General features: G+C 43.2%; 1 protein-coding gene across 7 annotated transcripts in view; it reads left to right on the top strand.

The window, feature by feature from the left end:
* The first annotated feature begins 4,284 nt into the window (after positions 1-4,284).
* Positions 4,285-26,055, top strand: part of dnmt3ab (DNA (cytosine-5-)-methyltransferase 3 alpha b) — a 34,216-nt gene continuing 12,445 nt past the window's right edge. For 2 of the 7 annotated variants that reach the window (XM_030116139.1, XM_030116137.1), the window contains exons 1-6: positions 4,286-4,361; positions 5,565-5,785; positions 8,884-8,991; positions 13,490-13,841; positions 19,877-19,923; positions 21,997-22,143. In XM_030116139.1, coding sequence (XP_029971999.1) covers positions 5,705-5,785; positions 8,884-8,991; positions 13,490-13,841; positions 19,877-19,923; positions 21,997-22,143 — 735 coding nt within the window. In that variant the 5' untranslated portion in view covers positions 4,286-4,361; positions 5,565-5,704. Of the gene's footprint in view, positions 4,362-5,564; positions 5,786-8,883; positions 8,992-13,489; positions 13,842-19,876; positions 19,924-21,996; positions 22,144-26,055 lie in introns of all 7 variants that reach the window. The other 5 variants (XM_030116136.1, XM_030116138.1, XM_030116142.1 and 2 more) reach the window with 5 other exon arrangements.

The raw sequence follows: 26,055 nt of genomic DNA, 5'->3' as shown, positions 1-26,055 counted from the left end.
CCTTTCTTTATTATTTGCGGAGACAATGTGCAAAGAGGACGACCTCGGCGACACCGCTCCCCTGGTGTTATTTATCTATGTATGTGTTCTATACGCTTCCAGTACACATTTCTTTCTCATATTGATTTTACAAAAAAACAAAACAAAACATAGTTTTATGTCACAAAGCCACTGTCTTTTGTAAATAAAATCAAATGTGAGATATATTAAAAAGATTTAAAATATGACTTAAACCGTGTATGTCATGTGTGTTTCTGTTCTTATCTATCTGTGAAGTACTGAAGCTTGTCTACTGTATAAATCATCAACTCTAATAGTGAAATCTATATTAGATTATTTATGCCTTCATTGCTCTCACAGCTGGGAAATAAAAATGAGAATATGTGTAAAATTTAATATGATTTGTGCACAAAAAAGGATGATTACAAAAAAAACTGAATAACAGTGACGTAAAATGTCTCCTTATAAAGATGGATGATTTCAGCTGATATGCATACAATATAGAATAAAGTTGTCATGTAGATAATGTCGGTACCCATGCGTACATTTATGATATATAATATAATAATACACAAGCTGTCCTAATGTAGTAAATAACTGCAAAATATAAATCATATACAGCAAGATACAATCATTTTAACCCATTTCATCACTCCTGTACAGACATAGTAATGATCATAGTAATGATATATTCTATATCATATAGAAAAACATATATATCGTCATTTATAAGTGCAGAGCAGTAGAATTCTTCAGGTCAAACATGCAGATGTGTCTCACTCCTCAGTGTCAATCGGTCGTGTTGCGTTCAGGTGCTTCTGATTCACTTTTGAGTAAATGTGGCCTGACTGCACCATACTGTTCACCTCTGCAGGATTCTCCTTTATCACCTTGTCCACACAAAACAGGGAAACAGGGGGGAGAAAAAAGGCCCACAGCCCAGCTTGAAAACCTAAAGCCTGTCAAGTCCTTCCCCCGGGTACTTCAAGTCCAGATAATGACCGTGCAGGTGAGCTGAGGTGGAGACGCTGCGACCTTTCAGCATCCCTCCTCTGTGGGATTCCAGGAATAGACAGCGAGTCTCTCACCAGCCGGTGGCATGCAGCTCCTGTCTGAGGGTCATGTGGCATTGTCTTGCTGCTCTTGTCCTCAGATGAACCACTGAGTGCTACTGACTCTATGAGAAAGAGGATCTGCTTCCAGATCAGTGAACCACATCCGCCATGCTGCGCACACATTTCCTCTCTCCTTCCACGGCCCTAAAAAGCCTTCAAGCTGCTCCGCAGGGATTTGTACTGTGAGCCTTTTGCCTTTCCTGCATCTGGAAGCCTGGAACACTCACCTCATGGTGTCTCCGTCTAGTGGGCACGGACGGGATAGATGCTGATTGCAGCCGCTGCAGGAGTTAATAGAATGAAGATAAGAGACCTGATAGGTTGTTTAAGCTGCTGTCTTGTTATTTCTACACATGTTTAAATCACATGTTTTGAGTTAAAGTCACAAAGTATTCCATTTTTTTTCCAGAACTGGCATGATTAATGTGTTTGCTTTATGTGTGTGTGTGTGTTTTTTTAGTGATCCCAGCAACAAAATATGGAATTCTAACTGTTCAAAAGTCTGGACAAAACTGGGAGAAGAGCCACGGTGATTCTGTGTAACTCATATAGATCCAAGACTTTGATGCAGCTTTGATTTCTCCAGGCTTATTGTTCTATAAAATGTTTGATTTCACTGTAAATATTCCAGTTCTCATTATTTGCATTCAAAGTCTGTGTAAGTTCGAACTTTTTCAATCCTGAGTCGTCTTTGTATGAGTAAATGTGCCTGGTTTGAAGAGATTTCTCAGCATATGTTTCTGACTTTAGCAGGAAACCAGCACTTCAAAGACTCGTTGCTGTACTGTAAACCAATAAACAACGTCGGCGGTTCCAACTGTCAAAACATGAAAAGACATTTAAACATGTCAAACAATGCATGGATTTGGAAATGGAAATACAAGAAATGTGGCTACGAATCTCGCATAAGAACAGCAAAGCAACACTTGTCCTAATGTAACGCATGCATAACAATCGGGTGCTTGCATAACCTTGAAAAGTTGAGCTGAGGAATGGTGCAACTATGAAAATCTTCACCTCACAATATGTACTGAGACATCTGCACGGAGCAGAATCCATAGAAGACGGGAACGGTGCAAACATCTGGACGAAATGAGTTTACAGCAATGTCGAAAAGTAAATATACACTGTAGAATATGTGAGGAAATCAGAGTGGAGTACACATGTTTCCCTGCTCCAGGCCCTTAAAGCTGGCTCCAGGCATCAACTAATTACACGGCTGCTTTCGGGCCCTGCAGCCACCAGGGGGCCCATAAATGAAGCAAATTAAAAATAGGAAGTCTCCTCAGGTTCCTGTGTGCATTATGCCATTGCTTGACATCTCTTTGTACTTTTATCCATGAAGATGTATAAACTGTACATGAGAATGGAAGAAAACTTAAATGAATACCTTCATCATCAGTTTATGGGCAACATGCAACAGAATTAAAAACACATCTAATCCACACAACACCGCATTGACAAGTTAATCTGAGCCTTAAATATTATCAAGTAACAGTTAAAATGTATTGCAACAAAAAAAATGTAGGGATCAAGTGAAGTGTGAGAAGAGGTTGAATAATAGAAATACTATTGTATGAGTACTGATACATAAGCACATGCAGATTTTAATGTTTATTGCTAACTTAAACTGGCAGTTTTATTGTTTGAAACTTTGTTTTTTTTTAAATATTACATGATTTAATTTTCAAAATTTAATCATTCTGCTATTTTTAAACAGTATTTTTCAATTAATTCAACATAAAACAGCAGTATCGTGACAAACATGAACGTGTGACCATGCCTTGCACATAAAAGATGTGTGGGTCACATGCACGTCCTGAGGAGCTGCAGGTCTGGCTGGGTCTGGTCATGCTTCGCTAGCACGGTGGTATGGCACTTTGCCATGTGGTGGCATGCACAAACTCTCCGAGGGGCAGTGGTGAAAATGACTTTTCAGTGCTTATTGTTGCCCTAAGGTCGCACCAAAGGGATCAGGCCAGAGCGGCGTTTAATGAACATCTGTGCAACATTATTTAAGAAACTGAGCGTGGAATTGTTCCAAGTGTGATAGTACTTACAGTATTTTTTCAAAATTTTTTTCAAAATGTGTAAATTTCAGTCATAGAATGGTGTTTTTGGTTCAGGAACTCTTGATTGTTACATATAATGAATTGTACCTCTTTAGGTGAGAGATATGAAATTGTATATACTGTTTAAATGAACGTCAATTACGAGTAAAAGCTGTCAAAAACATTCAAGTTACACTGCATGCTACTTAAAAATACAGTCAAAGTGCAAACTGCTGCAAAATATGGACGTATATATCTCATTCCAATCCCTATCATTTTTACCAGACCAAGAAATAACCTACCCTGAGTAAAGACCATTAGATTAGTAAAAATAATAACTTTAAAAATCCAAATGAAGTCATACTTATCAATAGTGATGTATTGCTCAACACTGAAATACTTCCTGCCATGCATGTCTGTTTTTCTCCTGTTAAAATATCAGCATTCATATTGTACTTATTGTTTTTCAACTTGCTTTTCCTCAAAGTTAAACTTTATCACAACACGTATTTACTTTCTTCTCCCACATGCAATTGTGTTCGCTTGATGCGTGACATGTTCCTGCTTGGAGCTGATGTAAAGAATAAAAATGAATACTGTGTGTGTGAAAATTACGTTTAAATCGTTTCTCGTACCACATACGCTTCGAGTTGCCCTCATACATTATGATATGAAGTAGGTATTGATGATATACCAGCTGTAGTTTGAAACCAGTTAGTAAGTTTATTGAGTTTTACAGTCTTCTGTTAATATAAACTCTTTCAAGTATCAGTCAATAATGTATTAATGGCTAACAGCACAATAGATTTTGTTATTTTCAATGTTATTAACCCAATAATGTGGTAACTTGGTAGACAAAATGATAAAATTATAAGTTTTTTTTTCCAACTATGCTTATTTTTAATAAGCAAACTGCACAAAAAGTCAAAAAATGGTTTCATTTCCAATAAATATATGTATGATATTAAGTATGATATTAAAAGAACGTGTGAGCAGTGAGGAGCGCGTGCGCCCCCTCCCCCTCTGGAGGGTAGTATTGATCCGGCTGGGTTTAGGACCCGGTGGCGGCGCGTGCAGCCCGTCTGCAGGCCCCTGCAGTGAGAGCGGCGCATCTGGAAGAGAGCTGGCCGGCTGGGGAGGTGGAGGACGGGGAGAGAAGAGGAAGGAGGCTCCGGGAGCAAGCGAGACAAAAAGGGTCAGGCCTGGGACTTGGGGGGGAAAAAAATCGGGTAACGAACACGCAGCGATTCGCGCGTTTAAAAAAAAAATCCGTGTAACCCGGCACCGGTAACGCGCGCAGGAAGGGCAACCTTTATCTGAACAAAAAAAAAAAAAAGAGAGAAAGACGTGAAAGCCCGGAGAGCGGAAGGCGCTCGATGGAAACGGGGAAATAGCGATTTAGAGGTTTGCTTTTTGCAGATGTGCTGATTGGACGTCGAGATGTGAACTTGACCGAAATGAGGAGCGGCGGAGCGGCGTCGGCTCCTGAAACCCCGGCCCCCGCGAGAGAGCGGGGGATAACGGGGGTTTATCCTTCACCGGCCGTGGCCTGTAAAAAAAAAAAAAAAAAAATAAGAGAGAGAGCCACAATCCCCCGGGTCATATTGCAGACTGCCCCTGCTGCAAAAGACGCCTGAAACTTTGCAATTTCAACGCATAGCCACTTAAATCCTGATTGCACGGCGGTGGATGGGAGTTAATGTGCGCGTGCGACCTGATTGTGGACTGATACGCGTGGAAATGCGGTGACACCGGGCGCTCGTGTGGCCTTATAATAAATTATATTTTTCAAGATAAAACTGTCTGGATGTTGCCTGCAATTATGTGTGAGGACTCAACCAGGGCTGCCTAATAAATCCTTTCAACCGACTGTCATTTAACCCACAGGAGGAAATTAAACACATGCTATCAGAATTTTTTTTTTTTTTTTTGACATTTCCACGAGTGCAACAGTCTAAGCGTGTCTCCGTTGGCGCATGGCAGACCGCTCAAGTAACTTTAACCCAGACAGCAAAGGTGAACATTAAATATTGATGCATGAACAGAAAACATGTGCAATATCAATCCGTGCTGTGATGTTTGCGCCCATTTCATGTCGACAGCTTCACAATCACACTGTACCTCCGTGTGGTGTAAAAGGGCCTGCGGGCTATAGTAGCCATACAGTATCTATAGAAGCCTCCGCGGGTCCTATAGAACGTGCACTCTGCAAAGAGAAAGCCGATGCTGAGAGAAAAACCGAGATGATTTGAGGAAATATGCACATAGTGTGTCAGAGTTGCAGAATGCATGAAAGTGCTCACTCCTGCATGCAGGACAGCCCCTCATCAGAGCAGCAGTTAAAGCCTAAACTGTAATGTGTGAGGGATCTGATTGCTTGTTTGTTTTTATCTTCCAGGAGAGCAGAGAGAAGAAGGATCATCTCTCATTTCTTTATCCCCCTCCCCCCCCCTTTTGAGTTTATTTTCACCGGAAACTTCCCTCATCAACTCCACCCATCATCAAGCATCACCCCATAAGCTCACAAGGTCCTCAAAGATGCCGTCCAACACTGTCACCAACACCAATGCCACTGCTTTCAAAGGCTCAGACTTCACTGATTCACCTGGAAACAGAATGGTAAGAAACGTGTGTCTCATAAAGATAGGGAAATGAAACTCTTCTGAGGCTTTGAAGCTGGTTCGATTTTCATGTCTGTCTAAATGTGTCACTAGGCAATCATTTAACCCCAAGTTGCTGCCAGTGATTGTTACGCTTGGTGTGATTGAGTGCATGTAATCATGTAAAGCAAAGTCGGGTTTTTCAATGAGTAATATGTCCAGAATTCAGAGTGTGGTTGTTGCTATTGTCATTCTAAAAATCTGGAAGGGGTATGTGAACTGGTATATGTCTGACAGGGGTTTCAGTTCAAATCGCAGTGTTTATAGTTCAATTGTTGTTACTACATGGCTTTATTAGGTTTAAAATGATAGGAATGAGCTTTAGGGTTTGTGGAGTCACTTCAGGCTAAACCCAATTAAAATATTTCTGCAGTTTAATGAATGGAGCTAATCTGTCGGTCAGGCTAATGCCTCACTTATCTCTGCAGTTCAATGGCTCACTGGAGTGGACCGGGTTGCTTCTGTTTATTGAGCGAATGTTTGATTTTCACCGGGGGAATCTGACGGCGTCTGAAGTGCCGTGTCACCTTTCGTGATGCAGACGGCCTCGTGATGACAGCCACCGGTGTAACTGCAGCATCACCTCGGCGGCGGCGGCGGCTCGGAGGAGGCTGCTGAGAGGCGCAGCTGTACAATGTGACATTTCGCTGGTGTAATGGTGGTTGGTGACGTGGGCGTTGGCTGCCGTAGGTTGGGTGGGAAACGGAATGGCTCCACAGCTCTTTTACTGGGGGGATCTGTCCTCTTCCTCTATGTTCCCATTACACTGTACTGCCCCTAGTCCTGTTGCCTGGCAACAGACATTGCCTTAAATAACTGTCTACCCAAACGGAAACAGTGCCGAGATATTGACAATGTGGTAGGGTTCACTCCAGGCAACAACAAATCATATTTAGGAATTTTATTTTTATTTTATTTTATTTTTCCTTAGAAAACATTAGGGTGAACCTGTGAGGGGAAAATGGCGCGTGCGTGCGTGGCGGCGGCGGCGGCGGGCTGCTTCTGCAGAGATAGCCAGGCAACACTGAATTGTGTCATCCATGTAAGTGGTTCCCAAATGAGGCTGCACACCAGGCTGCTCTCAAAACGTGCTATTATCTATGCAAATTCTGCCGCCCCGGTAAGGAAAAGCCGAAGCACCAGGCACTCTATTAGCGATCGCACAATGAGCTGGAACCATCTGCAAAAACACTCTCCTGGTGATTGATATCTACATTTAAAACAACCTTTTGGAACCGTAACCGATGAAATTCATTGTTGAGTACGTTTTCTCCCAGTATTTGTAGCCATTTTCACCAATTATAACCCCCTTGCCATTAATGTAAGCATCAGTTTCTCTAATAGCTTTAATTTTTGATGTAAATTAGCCCCCTCCTCCCCCCCCGGGACACTTGTGGTTGATGGATTTATTCCATTTGCACAGCAAACACTCTCAGGCTATGGTCTGACCTTTTGAAATTACTGCCTATATTTTATTAACGCCCTTGCCCTTTTAGGTTATTTAATAACCATCAATTTTGAAAACATCTTTTATGACATTTTGTGTTTGCTTTTTGGGCGTCTTGAGAGTGTTAAACTTCATTTTAAAGCATCACCTTACTTCAGTGTGTCAGGATTGCGTCAGAATCTGCTGGATTACAGATGACAGTATAATCCCTCAATTCTCACTACTGAGAGGAAGCACGTTAAAGATACTGTAACACTGAAGCTCAGTTAGGTGTTTTGAGATTTTTTTTTTCATATTAAAACAGAACAAAATCATTTTCAATTCAAAAGAGGATGGACTCTGGCAGCATTTTTGAGAATAACAAGAATAAATCATTAAATCTCCCAGACAGAGAAGAGAAAAAGTAACTTATTGACAGCTTGATGAGACTCATTAGAGGAGACTCGATGCTAAATGAACGGTCTGGTCTTAACCGCTGTCTTCAGCATCATCGACGTTTTTAATAATTGGCTAAAATTTAAACTGTTAAGTCACTTATTGACCTGAGAACGAGGTCTAATCTGACGAAAACAGCCCAGAAATCATATACTACAGGCTTCGACCTAACCCTTTTCACTCAGAGATGGGTTTACATTTTAAAATGTGCTCCCCTCAGTTAAGAAAAGATAAGAAAAACTTCCTTGATTCTATATTGATAAAACTGGCAGCAGGTTCGATGTGCTGGTTTGTTTTTAGTTCATTTGGAAGTAATGCTTTACACCAGGTGTTCCCTCTCTACTTTAAATCTGGAATGTGTTTTCCTCACCTCACACCGACACTGAACTAAATTGCTAAATGGTACTCATCACATAAAGACAAAGTCATGTCGTAACGTTGACTCGGGTTACGCTACACCACCACCTCTGAGCTGAAAATAAACGTGCCGAGCAACATGTCAGCAGAGGGAGGCGGAGCGCCTCTCGGAGCCGGGAGCCCATCTATCTTCACGGGAATCTCACATTCAATACTGGAGGAATTTAATAAGGACCCCCCCCCCCACACTGCAGCTGTCAGGAACGGCCTTGCCGTCTCATTTGCATTCAGACCTGGCGCTGGTGGTCCTATTCAGTCAATATTGAAACTCAAAGTGTCTACATTAGGATCATCTTTTCTCTCATCAACCCCAGGGGTACTTGGTGGTGGCCGACATGCTTCTTTGTTCGCGGGAGAAGACAGTTATATTAATCAAAGGGAAATTGCGGCGGGAGGAGGCGGGGGGGCCGGTCAGCGTCTTTGTAGCGGTGTCAAGAGGGGGGGGATTGTCTGTGGAAGGTCAGCGCTGCGTCCGCAGAGCTGTCACTTCAGCCCGGTTTAAAGGAACGTGTCGTTCACTTTCTATCTGTCTCATTGTCCACTCCACCCAAAAAAAACGCTCAAGAAGCGGCCGCACTCCTCCCCGATGTTCGAGTGTTTCACTTTCTGGTAATTTTATGTTCGTCCTGCCGATCTAACACCACTCCTTCTCCCTCTCTCCATGTGGAAGTACAGACATCATCACCTGGAAAGATGCGGCGCCTCCTTCAGGTGTTTACGGCTCACGCTGCAAACTTGACACGTCTTTCTCTTCACAGGGTGAGAGCACAATACTGGACATGGACCTGATGGTGGAGGAGAAGTCGACTAAAAGTAGTGCCTCCTGCAAAGTCGGCAAGCCAGGAAGAAAGCGCAAGCAGTTTTCAGTGAGTGTTGATCTGACATGTCTGCTGGAACTTCAGCATGTCTCTCCATTCTTGCATTTCTATCAGTTGCCATCAATATTGTCTTAGTATATGATTATATATTTTCCGCCAGCAGCTGTTTTAGCAGCAGCCTCTTCAGAAACACACAAGAAGTTCAAATTTTACAACATGCACCACTTCTCATTTAGTTCCACCATCAGGAAGGCAGAGTTGTAAAGAGGTGTAAATTTCTGAACAGACACCCAGATCTAAGTGAGGGATGATTCATCTTTATATAAAGACTTCAACAAAATGACTTTTAAATGAACCATTATTCTTATTTTAATTTACATGCACAGTAAACAATCTGAAAGTTAGACAAATTTAGAGTTCAATTCAATGTTTACCAACCTACAAACAACACTTCTGTGTACTTTTTTTTAAAGATATTAGACTAATTTTCACAAATAGCTGCAGATTATTTGCCTTCCTTTTTGGTTTGTGTGGTTTTCAGTTACGTTTAGATGACTGAAGTATGTCTGAATACCGCTTTGGTTAATCATAAGTGCTTTTCTATTGAAGTTTATTTGACATAATTTACAGTTTTAGTATGTTTAGCAAAGCTACATACTGCATACTCAATATATCTACACTGACTTGAGACTAATTATATTCAGTGGGAGCAAAAGCAGCTTTTTGAGGCCTACAATTTTCACAAATCTGATCTTTGTGAGAAGTGTAGTTTTATCAGATAAATCAGAATATGAATGCAGAAAGTATAAAGTACAGCAGTTTGTTGAAGAGTCAAGTAATGCCAAGCCAGAGGGGTTTAATTTCGGATGTGTGGGTCAAAGAAGAGCAACACAGAAGTAGTGAATGATAGAAACTTTGCGCATTACAGAATATACATGTGGCACATCCAGTTCAGTCTTGACCTCTGAAATGTCTTCAGTCCTTTTTTTTTTTTTGTTATTGATCATTAGAGTAACCAGTATCTCTTCTTCTAAGTACAGGGAACAAAAAGCCTTGTAAACACTGAAGATTTTCCACTCATTGACTAAAAGCTCAGGTGTTGTTGTAGCCTGGAGAACCATGTTAACCTGTAGGACATACATGCACTTCATAAATAAACATCGCAATGCCTCTTCCACGTTTTACGGTTGCAAACAGGCGCGACGCTAACACCGTTTGTAATCTGTCTGTGATCCCCTTTGTAGTTAAAAGTCCTGTTTTGGTAATGACTCCTGGGCCTGCATGTATCTGAATATTTACTCTCCTCGAGATGTTATCATCATTTGCATAAGCGTAATTAATTCTCGGTGTGATTCGACAAACCAGAAAAACGAGGGCTGGAAAAATATTTACAGTCGATACACCGGTCAGGGGCGCCACGCTGGAGGATTGGTGTCAGTGTGTTTAGAAGCGCGCGAGGGCTCGGTATCAATAACTGATAAAGAAAAGCTGCGCTCAGAATCGGGGCGCCTCCGCCAGTGTTTTCACAGCTGCGAGGGATCGGCCACAGACGCTCCACTCACATAGGTGTTTGACTGCTGCTGTTATATGAGACAATCAGGCCGTCGCAGTCTGGCATGGAAGTGATTTAGCTTTCTCTTTTTTGTGGTGATGATTAACCCTGGAGTGAAAACAGAAGGCATGGGGGGTGAAGGCAGAATGTCTGAAGACTATTTGTTGTTGCAGTGATCAGAATAGACACACGGGGATGAGTTCCAACTTGTTTTTTTCTATATAAGACAAAAAGCTAAGCGGTGTATTTATTAGTTTGTTACTTTTTAAGCAGAGTAGCTGCTCTTTATTGTTTTCGGTCCGTTTTGTTACGTTCGAAGCTTTCAGTCTGACCAAACGTACGGATTACACCTGAAAGTCATAATTACCTGCAAAGACGTATAAATTAACTCTACTGTGTGCACTCGCAGGAAAAAATTGCGACCTTGATTCACTGGTAATATATAGGAAATTATAAATAGAACTCAGTTGAGACATGAGTGCGTAGTTAACATTAATAACTTGAACTTTAACTCCTGGTAAATACAAGAGGTGATCATTCCAACAGTCAGGATTTTTTTGTCCTTTAACAATATGACTGGTCAAAACTGCTTGTGCATTTATCACACAAACTTATATTCACATCTGCGGCCAATTTTTGAGGCACCAATTAACCGAAAATGCCTGATGAGAGGAAGCGTGCCCTGAGCCCAGACTCCAACTGAGGATGTTGTGAATTGCGAGCGCTATCCACTATATTACCACGAAGCTCCCCCCCATCATTCAAATGGCTCATAAAGTATAGTCAATTAAGGAGAAATGGCTGTCAGACATGTTCAAATAACTGCTTGAAAGCTTAATGTTTCTCACATTTCCAGGATTCAGCTAATTTAATCATTTAAGGGCAATTTTCTTGCAATCAGCTCTCAGAGGAAAAGGTTAAATTAATCCGCTAAATATTCAGTCAGTGAAGGAGTTGACATATATATTTGTCCTTCTTCTTCCCCGAAGACGTTTGAAAACCCAACATATTGATTTTTCAGTCATATAAAGCTGAGAAAAACAACCGTCTGATAATGCCCTCCGTTGCTGGCTAACTAGAACAATCTGTCATCACAGCAGCTTCAGATGAGCTCCGCCTGAAGTCTCACCAAATATATACGAGGCTGCTTCTAAAGAAACGCCACAAGTGGCAGTTTTTATCAGTGTTCGTGTCTCTGTGGCGAGTAATATGAGTAATATGTTGGTGTCGGTGGGCTGCAGAAAGTTGGCAGTTGGTGCTTTGTGTTTGACCTCTGTCTGCCTGTCTGAGCTGCCAATTTAGCAACTCTGACCTTTGACCTCTGGCAGGGGCCACATGTAGTTCACTGGGCCACTAATCTGTTGCGTAATTCTTTCAGTGACAGCTTCGTGTGTGTGTGTGTGTGTGTATCTGTGTGCGTTGCCTCAGATTTTTGCCTCTCTGTTTGCGCCCGCTTGCTTTTGCAGGGTGTGTGTGTATTTGTCAAAACACACTCATACGCTGTAGTGTCTTTTTTTTTTTCTTTTTGAAGATATGAGCTGAGTCAGAATATTAATAAGCCGTGGCTTTGTTGTTTTCATTCGCTGTGTCAGTCAGGTTTACTGGAGAGCTGCTCGTTGTGCGAGTGCCGTTTACAGTGAGTTTGTTCTCGGTCGCTCCGCCGGTGAAGTCATCTCCAGCTTTGTGGCCTGTGAAGAATGTTTCAAATCCAACTTTGGCTTGATTCATTCCTGTTACGACGCAGTCCGACTCGCACATGAGTTTATTCTTCTCGCCCGTTCCGGATCGTTTGCATTAAATCCCTCACACAGACACCGGGTCGCGTAAAAAGCAAGACTTCCATGACGTTTTTCTTTCGTTAATCTGCAGGAATCAGATTAGAGATTCGACCCCGGAGCTTCTAAAACTTGATCACGTTTGTTGAATATATTCTGCTGATGCCTCCCCGAGGCTGTGTTTTATTGCGTTCTTTAAATGGAAGCTGCCACCCTCACATCTGAAGATGAACGCTTTAGTGTTCCTCTCATCAGCGCTGACAGTCTGATGTGGAAAGACACGCTCCGCTCTCTGCTCCAAGTGACCCTGTAATGGGATTGTCTGACAAAGTGTGTTTTTATGGCTATTTTTAGGCTGCGGCAGAAACACTATCACATTTCATCACAGTCTTTGGAGTAGAAACTGAGTTTTTTCTACTCTTCTGAGGCAGTCGGTTGGGGTTTTTTTTCTTTTCGGTGTACGAGCTGAGCGTCTTCCGCCGAAGCTCATTGTGAGTTTATCCTCTGTGAAGAATGAAATAGTTCAACTGGGCGTTTCGAGCTGGACGGAGGGAAAGACTCCTCCGTTGTCAAACAGCCAACATTCCCGACATATTTCCGTGCTGTTGTAATGACGAACGCACGACTACAGGAAGCCCACTCGTGTACCTGATGAACTGTAATGCAATCCTTTCCTCTGCTTGCGAGTTAATGGCTATACTGCAGATTTACAGGCCCGGCTTTGAAGTTTACAACTCCAGTTTTACAGAGCCGAAAAGGAAATGCCATAATTCACTTACTAATAAGTGCAGAAGTGAGTTTCGGGGCTGATTCTGTCCAGATAGAGCGGAGGAGACCTAAAACACGGAGTTTAGCTTGTCAAGTATTAACTGGATGAATAGGTTAATTCACGTTTTCTTTGAACAAGCCCATTTAGCCAGCGGAGGCTGAAACGGGCTTATCCGCTCGCTGATCGTGCCAGCTGTTTTATTGTTTGCTTGCTCAGATGACCTTTTTTTCCAAGCGTGCCGGGTGATTTGTTGTAAAGCTCAAAAGGTCCTGTTTATTTCACAGCCATCTACAGTATATCCAGTGATGCGTCGTCACGGCCGACAGCCACAGCGCTGTCGTACACCTCCGAAACATCAAAGCGGAACATACTGCTACAGCAATAACAATCTGCGAGGCTGACAGGCTGCCAGGACGCTAACGTTTCCACCTCCTCTCCCCCTGCCTGCAGGTCGAGGGCTGTGGCTCTTTCAAAGACAGCGTGAGTGTGGGCAACAGCTTCGCCGGGGTGGGAAGGCTGTCCATGGCGCAGGTCCACAACGGAGACATGGGCGGGCACAGGGACAGGATGCCCGACGCCTGCTTCCTCAAACAGGAGAAGAGGGAAGTGGAGAACGGCATCCCCAGAGACCCTTCCTCCTGCTGGGCGGAGGACGGCTCCCAGGGCCGGAGCCCCAGCCCCTCGCAGGAGAACGGGTTCCTGCCCAGCCGGAACGAGCCGGACTCGGAGAGGGACAAGGACGACAGCTCCATGACGCCGCACAAGAAGCGGGGCAGGCGGAAACTGGAGCGTCCAACGAAATGTGAGTTGCGGGCCGGCGGTTCTCTGTTGTCCTTTTCATCAGCTCTCCGAGCAGGAAATGTGACTGGCACGGGTTTTCGAGTAATGAGCTCTAAATGCGCCTATTTTGCTCATAGCAGAACCAAAATAAAAGAAATGTGATGTCGATAGTTTTGCTTCACTAACCTGAGCGTGTGGTTTACCAGAGGCTTTAATTTGACTTGAAGATTTCAATTACCGAATGACTCATCTTCAAAACAATGAGTAGGAATGAAAACACTGTTTGCAAAGCTTGTTTTTATTTTTAAAAGAGACAGTGGGAAAGTGGTTAGTGAGCTCTACTCACGGGGATAATTTCCCCGGTTCGAGTCCAATCTGCTTCTGCTTGGAGTTTGCATGATCTCCCGATGCATGGAGGGGTTTCACTGCGTGCTGCGCTATACGGTCTGGCAGAATGTCCAGAATGTAACCCGACTTTTGCTCATTAAAAGCTGAGCTCAACCCTGCAATTCTAAATTTAACAGAGCAGCATAAAAGATAGAATTTAAGTAAGTAGAATTTAAGCAATTAACGTAAATAACATTGATGGTTGACATATCTTGTTGTTCAGAGGTCCTCACTTCTTAAAAAAAGGTAATAAATGTCTCTTAATCTGACATGTAATTGAATTCACATTGTAATGCAAACCTTGCAGTTTGATATAATGGAACAATTTTACTTGAACATTAAGTTCTCCGGCGCAGAGTGCAGCAGGAGGACAACATTAGCATATAAAGATGAGGTTAGTCGGGGGGGCACTGCTCAGAGAAAGTGGTGCTGACTCGATGCTTTTAGGCTGAGATGGAGATTAAGCATATCTCTTAGTCCCTCCTGCCAACCTAATCTGACAAACACTCAACACACATGCAGATTAACATGCTCAGTTTTTCGTCCTCCCCTGCCCAGCTCTCAGACGCAGACACACCGGCTGTGACCTTGATGAGGAGCGCAGTAAATAAATTGAGGGGAGGAGCCACTCATCTCCTGGCAACCGGCCTCTGCCGGGAGCTCGCAGGTCTCTGTTGTGGCTGCCTCCCCCGTTAGAAGCCTGCCAGGTGAATGGCGTCGAGCCCAGAACTCTCGTTTTTTTTCCTGCTCTGTGTGTTCACCTGATCTGAGCTTCCAGCTTCGTCACTTTCAAAGTCAAAAGACTAAACGGGGTGGACCTGTTCGATGAATATGTTCGCTCTGGTTGAGTTCAAATCGCATAAATCGGAATTTCCCCTTGATGATAGGACCACTTCCCAGATCTTCCAGAGAAAACAAACATACCGTATGCACAGGGTGAACATGCAAACTCTTCGTTTGCCTGTTGCAAATGTGCAACACGCTGGTGAACGATCCTGCAGGAAACAGAACGACTGATTTATGAGTGTAAGCTTTAATGCTTTTTTCAATTTTGAAAATGTTGGAGCTGCGTCCATGAGAAGGACGCTCGATAGGAATATCAGAGTAAACTGTAAGGAAAGACGTGCGGGCTCTGAAATTGAGCCGGCGTATGGAAGCGGAGAGCGCCTCTTTGAAGTCCGTTTTTATCAGCCATTTCTGATCATTTCTGATCTTTAAGCCAACAACTTCAAAAGCCGTTGATGTAAAATGTGCTGCTCTGGATGTGCTTCACCGTCGGTGTCATCCTGTGCTCGTTCAGCCATGTTATAACTATTTCTCTTTTTTTTTTTTACTGACAACTCCGTCAACAGGCACCTTTTCTCAAGGTCAGCTCGCGGTCCATATTACAGCTCAGTCATGTCACACCTTTTACCATACAGGTGGAGTTGAAAAGCTGTCCTTTAACAGAAATACACATCTGTGGGAACCAGAAAGCTTTTTGTCTTTGGCAAAGAGTTCGGTTGAAGGAATAATGAAAAAGAGAAGAAAAAAAAAAGAACAGAGCAAAGAACAAGAAGCACACACATGAACAGCAGAGAGCTAAAAATAGCCAACATGCTGTGTTCTGATGAGTGTAAGAGCTGTTGAACCTTTATCTCCGCAGCCAGCGATTCGTACAGGAAGCTGGGAGACGAGAGGCTGCAGGCTGCAGGAGAGAAACACATGAGGCTGTTGCTGTTGCGAAAGCTTTACATGCAGCCTTGATTTATAAATGTAGTCGATCGCTCAATGAGGAGAGAAACTCCGTGCAACTGACTGTGACGTCCCCTAAAGCAACATAACTCAGAAAATGGTTCAGAATGACCGGAGTTAGCCGAACGGCAAACTGGATCCTGACCATGAGGTGAAACTGGAAAAATATATCAGAGAAGCCTGATAGATGAGAGCTCTGCCTCTTGTTTTAGTTTGTTTAAACAGTTCTATCGTTTTCTTTTTTTGTTTTTTGTTTTTTCACAATGGTATCACCAAAAATTCCCAAATGGATGCATTACATACTGATGATTTTTTAAATTAAATCAGTAATTGATGCAAACATTAAAGCTGGAGTCACATGTTCAGTGATTTGCACCAGCTTTGACGAATCAAACAAGAAGACTTTTGTGGATTTGGTTGATTATCAGTGGTGCTAAATTTATGCTCTTCCAGTGTAACACAAGGATAATGTGTCACTTTGAATTATTTTTCATCTGTTGAATGTGTAGAGTTTCAAACAGAGCAGCATTGAATGAAATGAAAATACAACTCCTTCCTAGCAATGGTAGAATTATATTGATTTGATACCTTGTACAACAGACTTTAACAATCTCAGCTGTAAAGCATTATGAATGTTTAATAAGTGCTTCACTGTACAGAACAGTAATGTGTCTTCAAAAGGGCCTACACACTCTGTAACTTCAAGTTTTCAGAACATTCTCATCATTCAGTAAATGCCCAGAGCGGAGGTTTGTAACCTTTATGAACTTACCCTTTTCTTTATGTGTTTGAACTGGATTTGACAGTTTTAGCCTCTTTTTTTATTATTCCAGTTTACTGTTTTTGCGATGAGAGACGTTTCCTCAGCTGGCTCCCCATGACTTTAATTTGCAGATTTTATTATAAGATATTCTGTGTCGTGTGTGAAGGTCATCCCTTATTTTTGGGTTTGTATTCATTCATTCATCTGCTGTTAATGATTTGATTTGTTAAATAACTTCCTCCCCTATAGTGCGTCCATCTCAGGGGTTTCATTACGCGCTCATGGAGGCTCAGCGCTCTGGCCAATCACTCCATGGTGACCACAGGCATGCAGACAAACACAGACACAATGCAATTTTCAGCACTTCGTTCTCGGTCAAACAGGCTTATTGAACACAAAACCCTCATTTGAATACTCCCGTTTGTACATGTTGTCACGCATGGTTTTTATTTTTGAGCTTAACAGCCACCGACCCCCAAAGACGATGCCGTTAATAGTGCTGTAATAGTCAAAAAAGACTTTCCTTTATTTAGGTAGAACCAAAAGTTTATTCACGTCTAATTCTGTCAAGTTAAAAGTGATTCATTTGAATGAAAGATGACATTCTGTTACTCCTCCGCAATAGTTTTACCTTCTTGTAATCAGCAAATCGGGCTGAAACTAAAGTGTGCACACAGATATCTTGTTAGATATACATTTCAGAGAGGGGCGAGTCCGTGCTGGGAGGGGCACTGAGGCGGATCGATAAGTCAGCTAAACAGGGTTTCTGTTGTCCATCTGGAGGGCACAGTGAGGATTTGAGCCCCGGCTGGAGTGGAACTGAGCTCCAGCAATACCAGAGCTGGAACCCACTCAAACTGGCAAGGTATACTCTCTGTGGGCAACATTAGCCAGCTCCCCGCGCAAACCCACTGACCTTGGCACTCTGCATGCCTCACCGATTTCTTATATACTCACTTATTCCCGATGAAGGCGAGGAGGCTGTGGGGGAGGGGGGGAAGAGCCAAGGGGCAAGAGGGAAGGTGGGGGGGGGGTATAGAGAAGGGGCTCAGCTACACAACTTGAAGAGGCAGCTGAGAGCGCAGACTATTGTTGGCGGGGGTCTGTAGGGTGCTTCACCGACGAGTCGGTTTTGGTTGCGGAGAAAACGCAGCGTTACAAGTCGTGCTTAACCTCTCGGGGATCAAGTGTTACGGGAGTGTTTGGACTTCGACTCAGCAGATACTCGTGTTTACGCAGGTCGCCGCCATCAATGCTAATGCGGGCCTGAGCCCCTCGAGCGGCGCTGTAGTTACACCAAAGCCCCACAGTGTTTTTCACAGATTACCACTTTCACTGCTACAAATAAATACAGCTATCTATACACAGTAGCCGCGGAGGCCGACAAATGCGCGTTTGTACTCCGCCGGTGTCGTATCGGTGGGCTCGGACGTTTTTGGAAACACTCGCTTACATTCAGATCAAACACTGAAAGCCATGCCCGAGGTGTTGAAGCTGGTTTTTTGGCTGCCTTATCTGTCTTCCTGCTGCTGTGGGAGCAAAAAAAAAAAAAAAAAAAAACTTTTCATGAATCATGAATCCTGACTGCTGCTGCAATGTTTCCTTTGGGTGGTATCCATGATCCTTGGCTAACCCTTCGCTGCTCTGCTGAACACAGGCAAACAATGCTGGGGAGGAATGAATAACACGCCCCGTTGATGCGGACCTCCTCGTCTTAAATCACAACTCCAGTTAATGGGAAATCCCAACCCGGGCTTTTACTGTGTTGGAAACACTTTCATCAGGCTGCGGTCTCAGTACACGTTTCACCAAATATTTTCGGTGCTATTTCTGACCGCCTTTACTCAGCTACACCTCTCAATTTTTGGTTTTGAAATGTTTCCTGTATATAAGGTCTTTCCTCTGCAAAATGTTTGTCTTTCCAAGAAAAGAACTGGTGGTAATAATAGTATTTGAAGAAGCCTGCGGATTTATCTTTTTTGAATTAGACGTTTAAACATCAAGATCCTTTGAATTTGAATAAAATAGGCCAATAAGTATTAACACAGCAGGATGATGGGACAAAATCCAGAAAATAAAAGCAGGGTTTTATTTGTTCATTTAAGCAAAAACATAAAACTGTTCAGAATAGCATTTCTCTCCATACTAATGTGGGAAAAAACCTTCACTAATTCACCCTCACAGTGTGGTTTGGATGTTTTTTTCACCCACTTTCTCTGTTTCATTGTTGCAATCTGCTGTTCAGGTTTCAAATTGACTGAAACAATGTTGCCAACAGTAAACAAAGTAGCAGCTGTTTTTTGTATTAATAGAGTTCAGTTTATGTCATATTTTGTCTCTTTTTGAGTGTCCTTGGGCCACAATGAACCCGAAAGAAACCAGCTTTGGCCTGGAAGCTGCATGTTTCACACCCGTTTGCTTTCAGACAGACGGTGGTACAGTTTGGTATCTTATAGTACATCTCTTGAGCTTTATATTTTACGCAAGTTGGGCACATTTAAAGGCTCTACCACCCTTTTTCTGTTCAATGAATACCAGCAAACGCTCCTTTTTTTGCGTCTTCATGACTTTGTAATGAAAAACATCTCTGGTCTTGATCCAGTTGAGGCTTTAGAGATACACAGGAAGTCGATATACGGCTTCATAGCCACGGCAGTGAAACTGAACATCGTTGCCGTTTCAGCTCGGTGTCAGCCGTGAGGGAAGGTTGGGGGGGCTGGGCTGTTGCACGCTAATAGCAGCCAGCTGTGTTTCTCATGAAGGGGGATATAAGGTCAGAAGTGTGACTTTTGCCAAAGTAAACCTGGCCGCCGTCCATCCTCATCATGACTGGAGCAGCAGCTCCGAACCCTCTGGGCTGCATCAGACTCTCAGAAGACACCTGAGCACACAAGTTCCCGTGATCCCAGACTATTTCCCACTCTGAGGAGCCCCCCCCCCCTCCTAACCAAAGCCAGCCTCTGTCAGCACTTTTATTAATTCCACTTTCATTCGATGAAGCACGTAGTTAATGCAGTAATTCGAAGGGTGAGATTGTTCAACGTGTCGGGGGCTTCGCTGACGAGCGAGACGCCACTTCAGCTTCGGTACGAGAAAAAAAACAAAACAAACGCCAGTTCGCTCTCCGCCATGAATGATTCAGACCATCCATTGTGTCGCTGTCTTCTCTCTAGATGTGGAGCACAAGGAGGAGGACGGGAGCGATGCAGTCAAGACCGAGGTAAGATTTCTGCGTCTTTGTTCTCCGGCTGGTGTAACTCTTATGGTGTCTGTCACACTCGGCAGGCCTGCAGCTTCCTTTTTGGGGAGGGGGTGAGTTACCTTTCCTGTCTCAAATGTTGTATCGCCTGCTTGTCAGTGTGATAGATTGCTGCGGTGCGGCCTGAACAGAAGTGAAAAGTGTGTACTTGAGTTGAAAATAGCGGCCGTTATGCCGTTATACTGTGAACACAGTTGGATTTTTCACCCGATCCCTTCATACTGGTAGGTTATCACAGTCAGTCCTGGAGTCCTTTGCTGACTTTTGATTGTAGGACACGTTGTACTTCAGCTGCAGGATTACTTGCATGACTGAAAAGGTTTCCTTAATGATTGATACCACTGCTATAAATCAGTCTGCTGCCTAGTCTGCATCCCTCAGTCAGCGGATCATTAGTTAATCTGAGCCCGCAAACTGAAAACAGAGGGGACCAGCTTGTGTGGTTCTTGCATCATGTTGATCATGTTGCATCATTGCTTTAAAATGGCCGTTGTTTTTATGCGCTTGCAGGAGGGGTAAGTTACTCTCAGACGGATACGATTCGGCTGTAATCAGCCTCTAATTTGACCTTTTCAGTGTGAGGAGATGGAAAAATGCACAGACAGACCATTCATATGTGTGTGGTAATCCAAACGTTTGTTCATTTTGTAAAAGTTCAAGTCTAAAATGATTCTTAATACCAAGCAAAAAAATAAATTAATGTTATCGAACTGTTTTTTCAGGATGGAGACATGAAGTGTAGACAATGTATTAGAGTCAAAATATGTAAAATAATGGCTGCAAACAACTTGAAAAGCACAATTCGTACTCCAGCAGCGCAGAAAATCTGATGTAGTTTTCCAAGATTATGAAAAAAAGGCCATAATTGGCTTTTCAAACACAATATATTTTGTTAATGTTTGAACGACTTGACTGTAACTTTCAGACCAGCCGCATCTTGTTTATTAAAGTTTACCTTAAGTCAACAAATGAATTAGTCACCAGGAACATTTGTAACAGATACCGAAGGACTATTTATATAGTGATCTTTTAAAGTAGTGCCGTCAGATTAGCATGTTTGTTGATAAATTTCATGTTTTTCTAGTGAATTTTGTGCTGTTTTTGGAAAGTTTTCAGTCCTGTTTATGTGACATTGTTTTCAAGTACAAATGTTAAAATATCACTGTGTTTTGACAATGAAAAGTCTGAATGTTTCCATCTGTACGCCGGTCAATGAGGCTGTATTATAGTTTCTTATTACGTGTGTCTAGTAATGATTATTAAAATGTACCAGCCTTTAGTTTATCTTTTCTGAAGCAATAATGAAAAAAAAAACCCGATACCACTGGAGTAGATGGTTCTCTAGGAAGCAGCCCTGTGGAAACTCGACCCAAAGTAACTCACAGGAGGCCGGCCTTCCAGCTGTCGTTATATTTCCAAATGAATGAATGAATGGCGAAGCTGCTGCTAGCTGATCCCACCACGGCCTGAATGTAAGAAGCCAGATTTGTAATTCTAAACAAGTTAAAGATGTTCTTAACTCGCGTTCTGTCTCCTCCATGGGTTTTTCCTCTCTTCCACAGTATCCATTCCAATTACAGCGAGGTGATGTGTGAACTGTATTTGCACCACTGTTCGACTGGAGGTTTTGCATGAGTTTCTATTAAGGAAATCTAGAAAAGCTCATTAGTTGTGCTGCCTTTGGATTTGTGAATTAAATGGTACCTAATGCTGTATAAATCTGAAGTATCAAATACACTTGGGAGCTTGCTGTACCGGGTTGTTGCTGGCTGTGAGTCGACGTCGTGGCATTATTGCGCGCTGCCACACCAATCGCAAGCTGCTAACGTCATCTTTTTTGATATTCCGCAACTCGACTGCCGCCTCAACTGCAAATTTTCCCGCTTGTTAATTAGTGGAACTCTGTCCCGCAGGCTCCGGTGACAGAGTGGTTGCACAGTTGCTGTTTCCTTATGAGATAAACTCATACAGGGAAGAATCAGAAACAAATAGCTAACGTTTTTTTATTTATTTTTTTTTTAACATTCTAAACAGGGAGGTCGAGGCAGGCTGCGAGGGGGAGTTGGTTGGGAGATCAGCCTCCGTCAGAGGCCCATGCCCAGAATAACCTTCCAGGCTGGTGACCCTTATTACATTAGCAAGCGGACCAGAGAGGAGTGGCTGGCCAAGTGGAAGATGGAGGTGAGTACCCCAGCTCTGTCCCAGCCACCTCAGACAGCCAAGCCAGCGGCAGGGGTCACAGATAGGGCTTGGAGTGCATTCACAAGTGTATTTGATGGCTCATTTGATATCTCATGAAGGTACCATTTATTTCAGTGGATTTCCAGGGCTGTTTGCTTCCTGGCTTTGTTCTTGTCTATTGTGTTAGCGGAGGAGAAATCGCACCCAGCTGTGCTGATCACATCTGTTTGATGCATCGACACGATCCGTTCTTCCCGGAGAGAAACGTTGTGATAAATTTAGATGTGTAATATCGCGGCTGCTTTTGATGTCCTGAAGTCAAGGCGAGCCGAGGTGAGCGGAGACGAAAGGGGTCGAGTACTGCAAATAACAGAGAGTGTTTTCTGGCTTTGTTTTCTCCTTCTGTTTTGTTTGTTAGCAGCGAGTATAACTCTTTGAGAGGGTCGGGGTTAGGACTTAAATGAAACAAAGCGTCCCGAACCGATTCAGCACCTACCTGAGTCTTGGAAGCACCTGAAAAGAAAGTGTGAAAGTAGGAATCAAAACTTAAACAGAAATTCTGACCTGCCACATAAGACCAGACCACAGTTTGTCAGAAGCAATCACACTTCCAAAGACGGAGGTGGTGTGAAATTCAATTTAAATCAAACAAAACCTCACACATCAACCTCACACAAACTTTTCTCTGTAGAGCAGAAATAAGACCTGCGTGCATTGAAATCTTCTATTTAAATATGTAAATAGGAATTTAATTATAACATTCAAAAAGATTTTAAATTGTTATATGGCTTTTATACTGTTCGTGTTTGAGGAAACTCTCAGACTGACATTCACTTCACCGCTTATGACAGTTCATCTATGCTCTGCTTTTTTTAGGACAGATTATTCCCGAAATAATCCAGCATGAATTTTACACATTGCCCATTCAATCATGTTAAATCTGAGTCCTGATAGTAATGCGGCGTCGTGCAGCTTGATGCGTTACATAATTGACAGCCTGTGTAGAATCAACATGGGGTCGTCCGTTTTTTTTCTGCTTCCCCACCCTCTCCTCGCTGCTCTTCCCGGGAAAAGACTCCAGGATTGGCCATAAAGATGTCTCCAAGGAGGAAATATTGCCAAATTAGCAGGACATGCTGAGGTCCAACAAGTGAAATGTTGTAAAATATGAGGCAATTGGGCAGATCGCTTTCTCAGTCCTGAGGTGGGTGTCCTGGTGTACGGATGGATCTGTCAATTGGGGACTTTGTGAGTAGGGAAATTTGCTCTCCTTTGCATTAAAACAGATTTGTTTTGATAATAAATCCCTTTTCTGAGTGCTGAGGTGCTGCACATCCTTGTGGTTTGGGTCTGCTCCTGCTGTCTCTCTTGCACGCTCCTGCAGCAGGGATGTTATGGTGGTTTTTGCACTTTGTCGCGGCTTTCCCCCTTCTCCTTTCTTTCTTTTTTTCTCTCTCTCTCTCTCTCTCTCTCTCTCTCTCTTTCGTGTGCCTTACGTTACAGTGGACTTCTCCGACTCTCTCCCTCCGCGTTTCCCTCCCCCATTCTTCTCCTGACCCCTCCCCCAGCTATGGAAATGAACTCTGTGCTATGGATATGAGGGTGAAGATGAGGTTTGCAGCAAATTTCCAGCCCTGCTTGCAAGACAGCCTCTTGGCTCCGTGCCAACATTTTGCAAGTCCTCTCCAGCCAACCAGAATTCCTGTCGGCAATCACCTGACCCTGAATTCCCAGACAAAGAAATGTTCATGCTTTCTTTTTTTTTTTTCTTTCTTTTTTTTTTTCTTTCGCGATCTCTCCTACCCTGAGAGTGGGGGTGAAAAAAAACTCCAGCCCCACACTGGATTATGAGGGTTGCACGCTGGCGTGTATGGGTATGTGCACCGCGTTGTTTGTTTGATAACAAGTGTGCATGTGTGATTAGCCTGCTTACGGCGAGGGGAATATGCTGACTTCAGGTCGTTTCCACGGGAGTCGTTGTGGATCATCTGCTCCGCACTGCTTAAAGGGAACCCGTCTCTTTAAAGGAGGAAGAAGGAGCAAGGCTTTCAGCCCGTGTTTGGAGAGAAAGTTGCTCGCGTGAAAAAAAACTTTTTTTCCCCGTGGGGTGAATTCGTGCTGAAAGTATTTCCTGTTTCATAGCTGCACCTAGAAATGTCAGAGTAGGGTGTTTTTTTGTTGTTGTTTTTTTTAGATGAGATACATTTAGGTGAAAAACGTTGCTGTTTTTTTTCTTTACCAGCATGGTTTCAACTTACATAACATCTGACTGGGAAACGGCTGAAGTTATTGTGTAGGCCTCAAAGCCCTGTCCTTCCTACCTTTGTGTGCTTTGTTCTGATTTAAGTATGGATTTAGTTTTACTGTAGGAACAGTAATTTGATTACTTTAAAAGACTTTAAGGGGCTTTGGAGTACACTGAGCTGCCTCCTCAGGGAGGTTTTTTTTTTTTTTTTTTTTTTTTAACAACTTCACTTGTGGATTGACGGGGAACTCTGTTTATGTATTCATGACTGAGTCTGTAATATTCCTAATTATCTCTTAAAGGGATGCATTACAATGAGAACCAGATGGCCTCTTTTGGTGTGACCCCCCAAGGCCACTCATGAAATACACAGCCTTTGTGGGGATCTGTGCTAAAAATCTTACTAATGAATGCAGCAGCCACATTGCTGTGCAGCAGAACCTGCCACTTGTGCATTGCCTCTTAATGCTCTCCCGCTTTTACTGAAACGTTTTGTAACCTTCAAGGTCACATTTTTTTTGCAGAGTTGTTTTGCAGGCTTTTCTTTAAAATACATTTCCCCCATAAACCTGCCCTGCAGAAACGCACAGATCTTTGCACTGAAGACATATCCGTGTGTGTGTAATCCATCAAGCAATTACTCAAACTAGTCCCCGCTGTGTTTCGTCTGCCTGTTGCGCATGAGAGACTACTGCATGCAAAGGTCAAACTCCTTTGTGTTGTTTCAAAGACTCTGTGTCATGTTGAGTGAGGAAGTAATGTGTAGTGACAGTTTGCTTCATCTCAATTTTAATCAGAACGCGTTCTCCCCCCCCCCACAAATTGCACGTTTCCTTCGTCTTGAGCCTTCTGTTTGATATACTGAATTTGCTCTGTGTGTTTGGATCCCACAAGAGTTTTTATGGCATATTCGTGTTAGTTTGTCATCACAGCAGAGGCGCTCTTGAAACTCTGACCTCTGGAGACTGAGCCCTTCTCCTCGTAAAGTTAACAACCTTATAATCGACAGTTGTTGTCTTATAAATAACTGTAGCAGTGCAGTAAATGTAGAGGTTTTTTTTTTTTTTTTTTTTTTTTGTTCACAAGTACATACCGGACTGGCTAGTAAAGTATCTTTCGACACACCCCAGAGACCAATATCTGTTCTCTTTCTTTCTTTTCCTTTTTTCTTTCTGCTTGCAGTGCACTCCGTCACCCCCTGAGCCCTCGGGGTATCATGCTGCACAGCCTCTAAGTCAGATTATCCCTTATTGTGCGCCCAACATGTCTCTACCCTCTGCCAGAGGCCTGCGGAGTCTCTGTTTTCACCTCTTTCATGATGCACAATCTTCAGTGCTATTCATTTTGAAACTCTCTCAGAAGAGAATACGTGTTGGAGTCTTCAGCGCGTCTGCCGTGCTTTGTTTACACGACTACGACGTATCTGCTGTCGTGTTCGGCGTTTCGTGGAGCGCGACGTGACAGCGGATATAAAGTGGTGGTGTTTCTGAGCTGTCAGTGACGGGCAGGCGTGTGTAAATGATAAAGACCGCATTGTGTCTCCGCTACCTCCTTTCCTATTTTCCCCCTTTACGCTCAGAGGGGCTGTCTTTTGCTTGGTGGAGCCGCACACACACTGTGAGGCCCCCAAAAGGGGGCATTTACAACTGGGAAGAAGTCCAGAGACA

Source organism: Salarias fasciatus, chromosome 19 (genome assembly GCF_902148845.1).
Source record: "Salarias fasciatus chromosome 19, fSalaFa1.1, whole genome shotgun sequence".
Classification (NCBI taxonomy): domain Eukaryota; kingdom Metazoa; phylum Chordata; class Actinopteri; order Blenniiformes; family Blenniidae; genus Salarias; species Salarias fasciatus.
The sequence above is the reverse complement of the archived record's forward strand: the minus strand, read 5'-3'. Positions and strand labels throughout refer to the sequence as shown.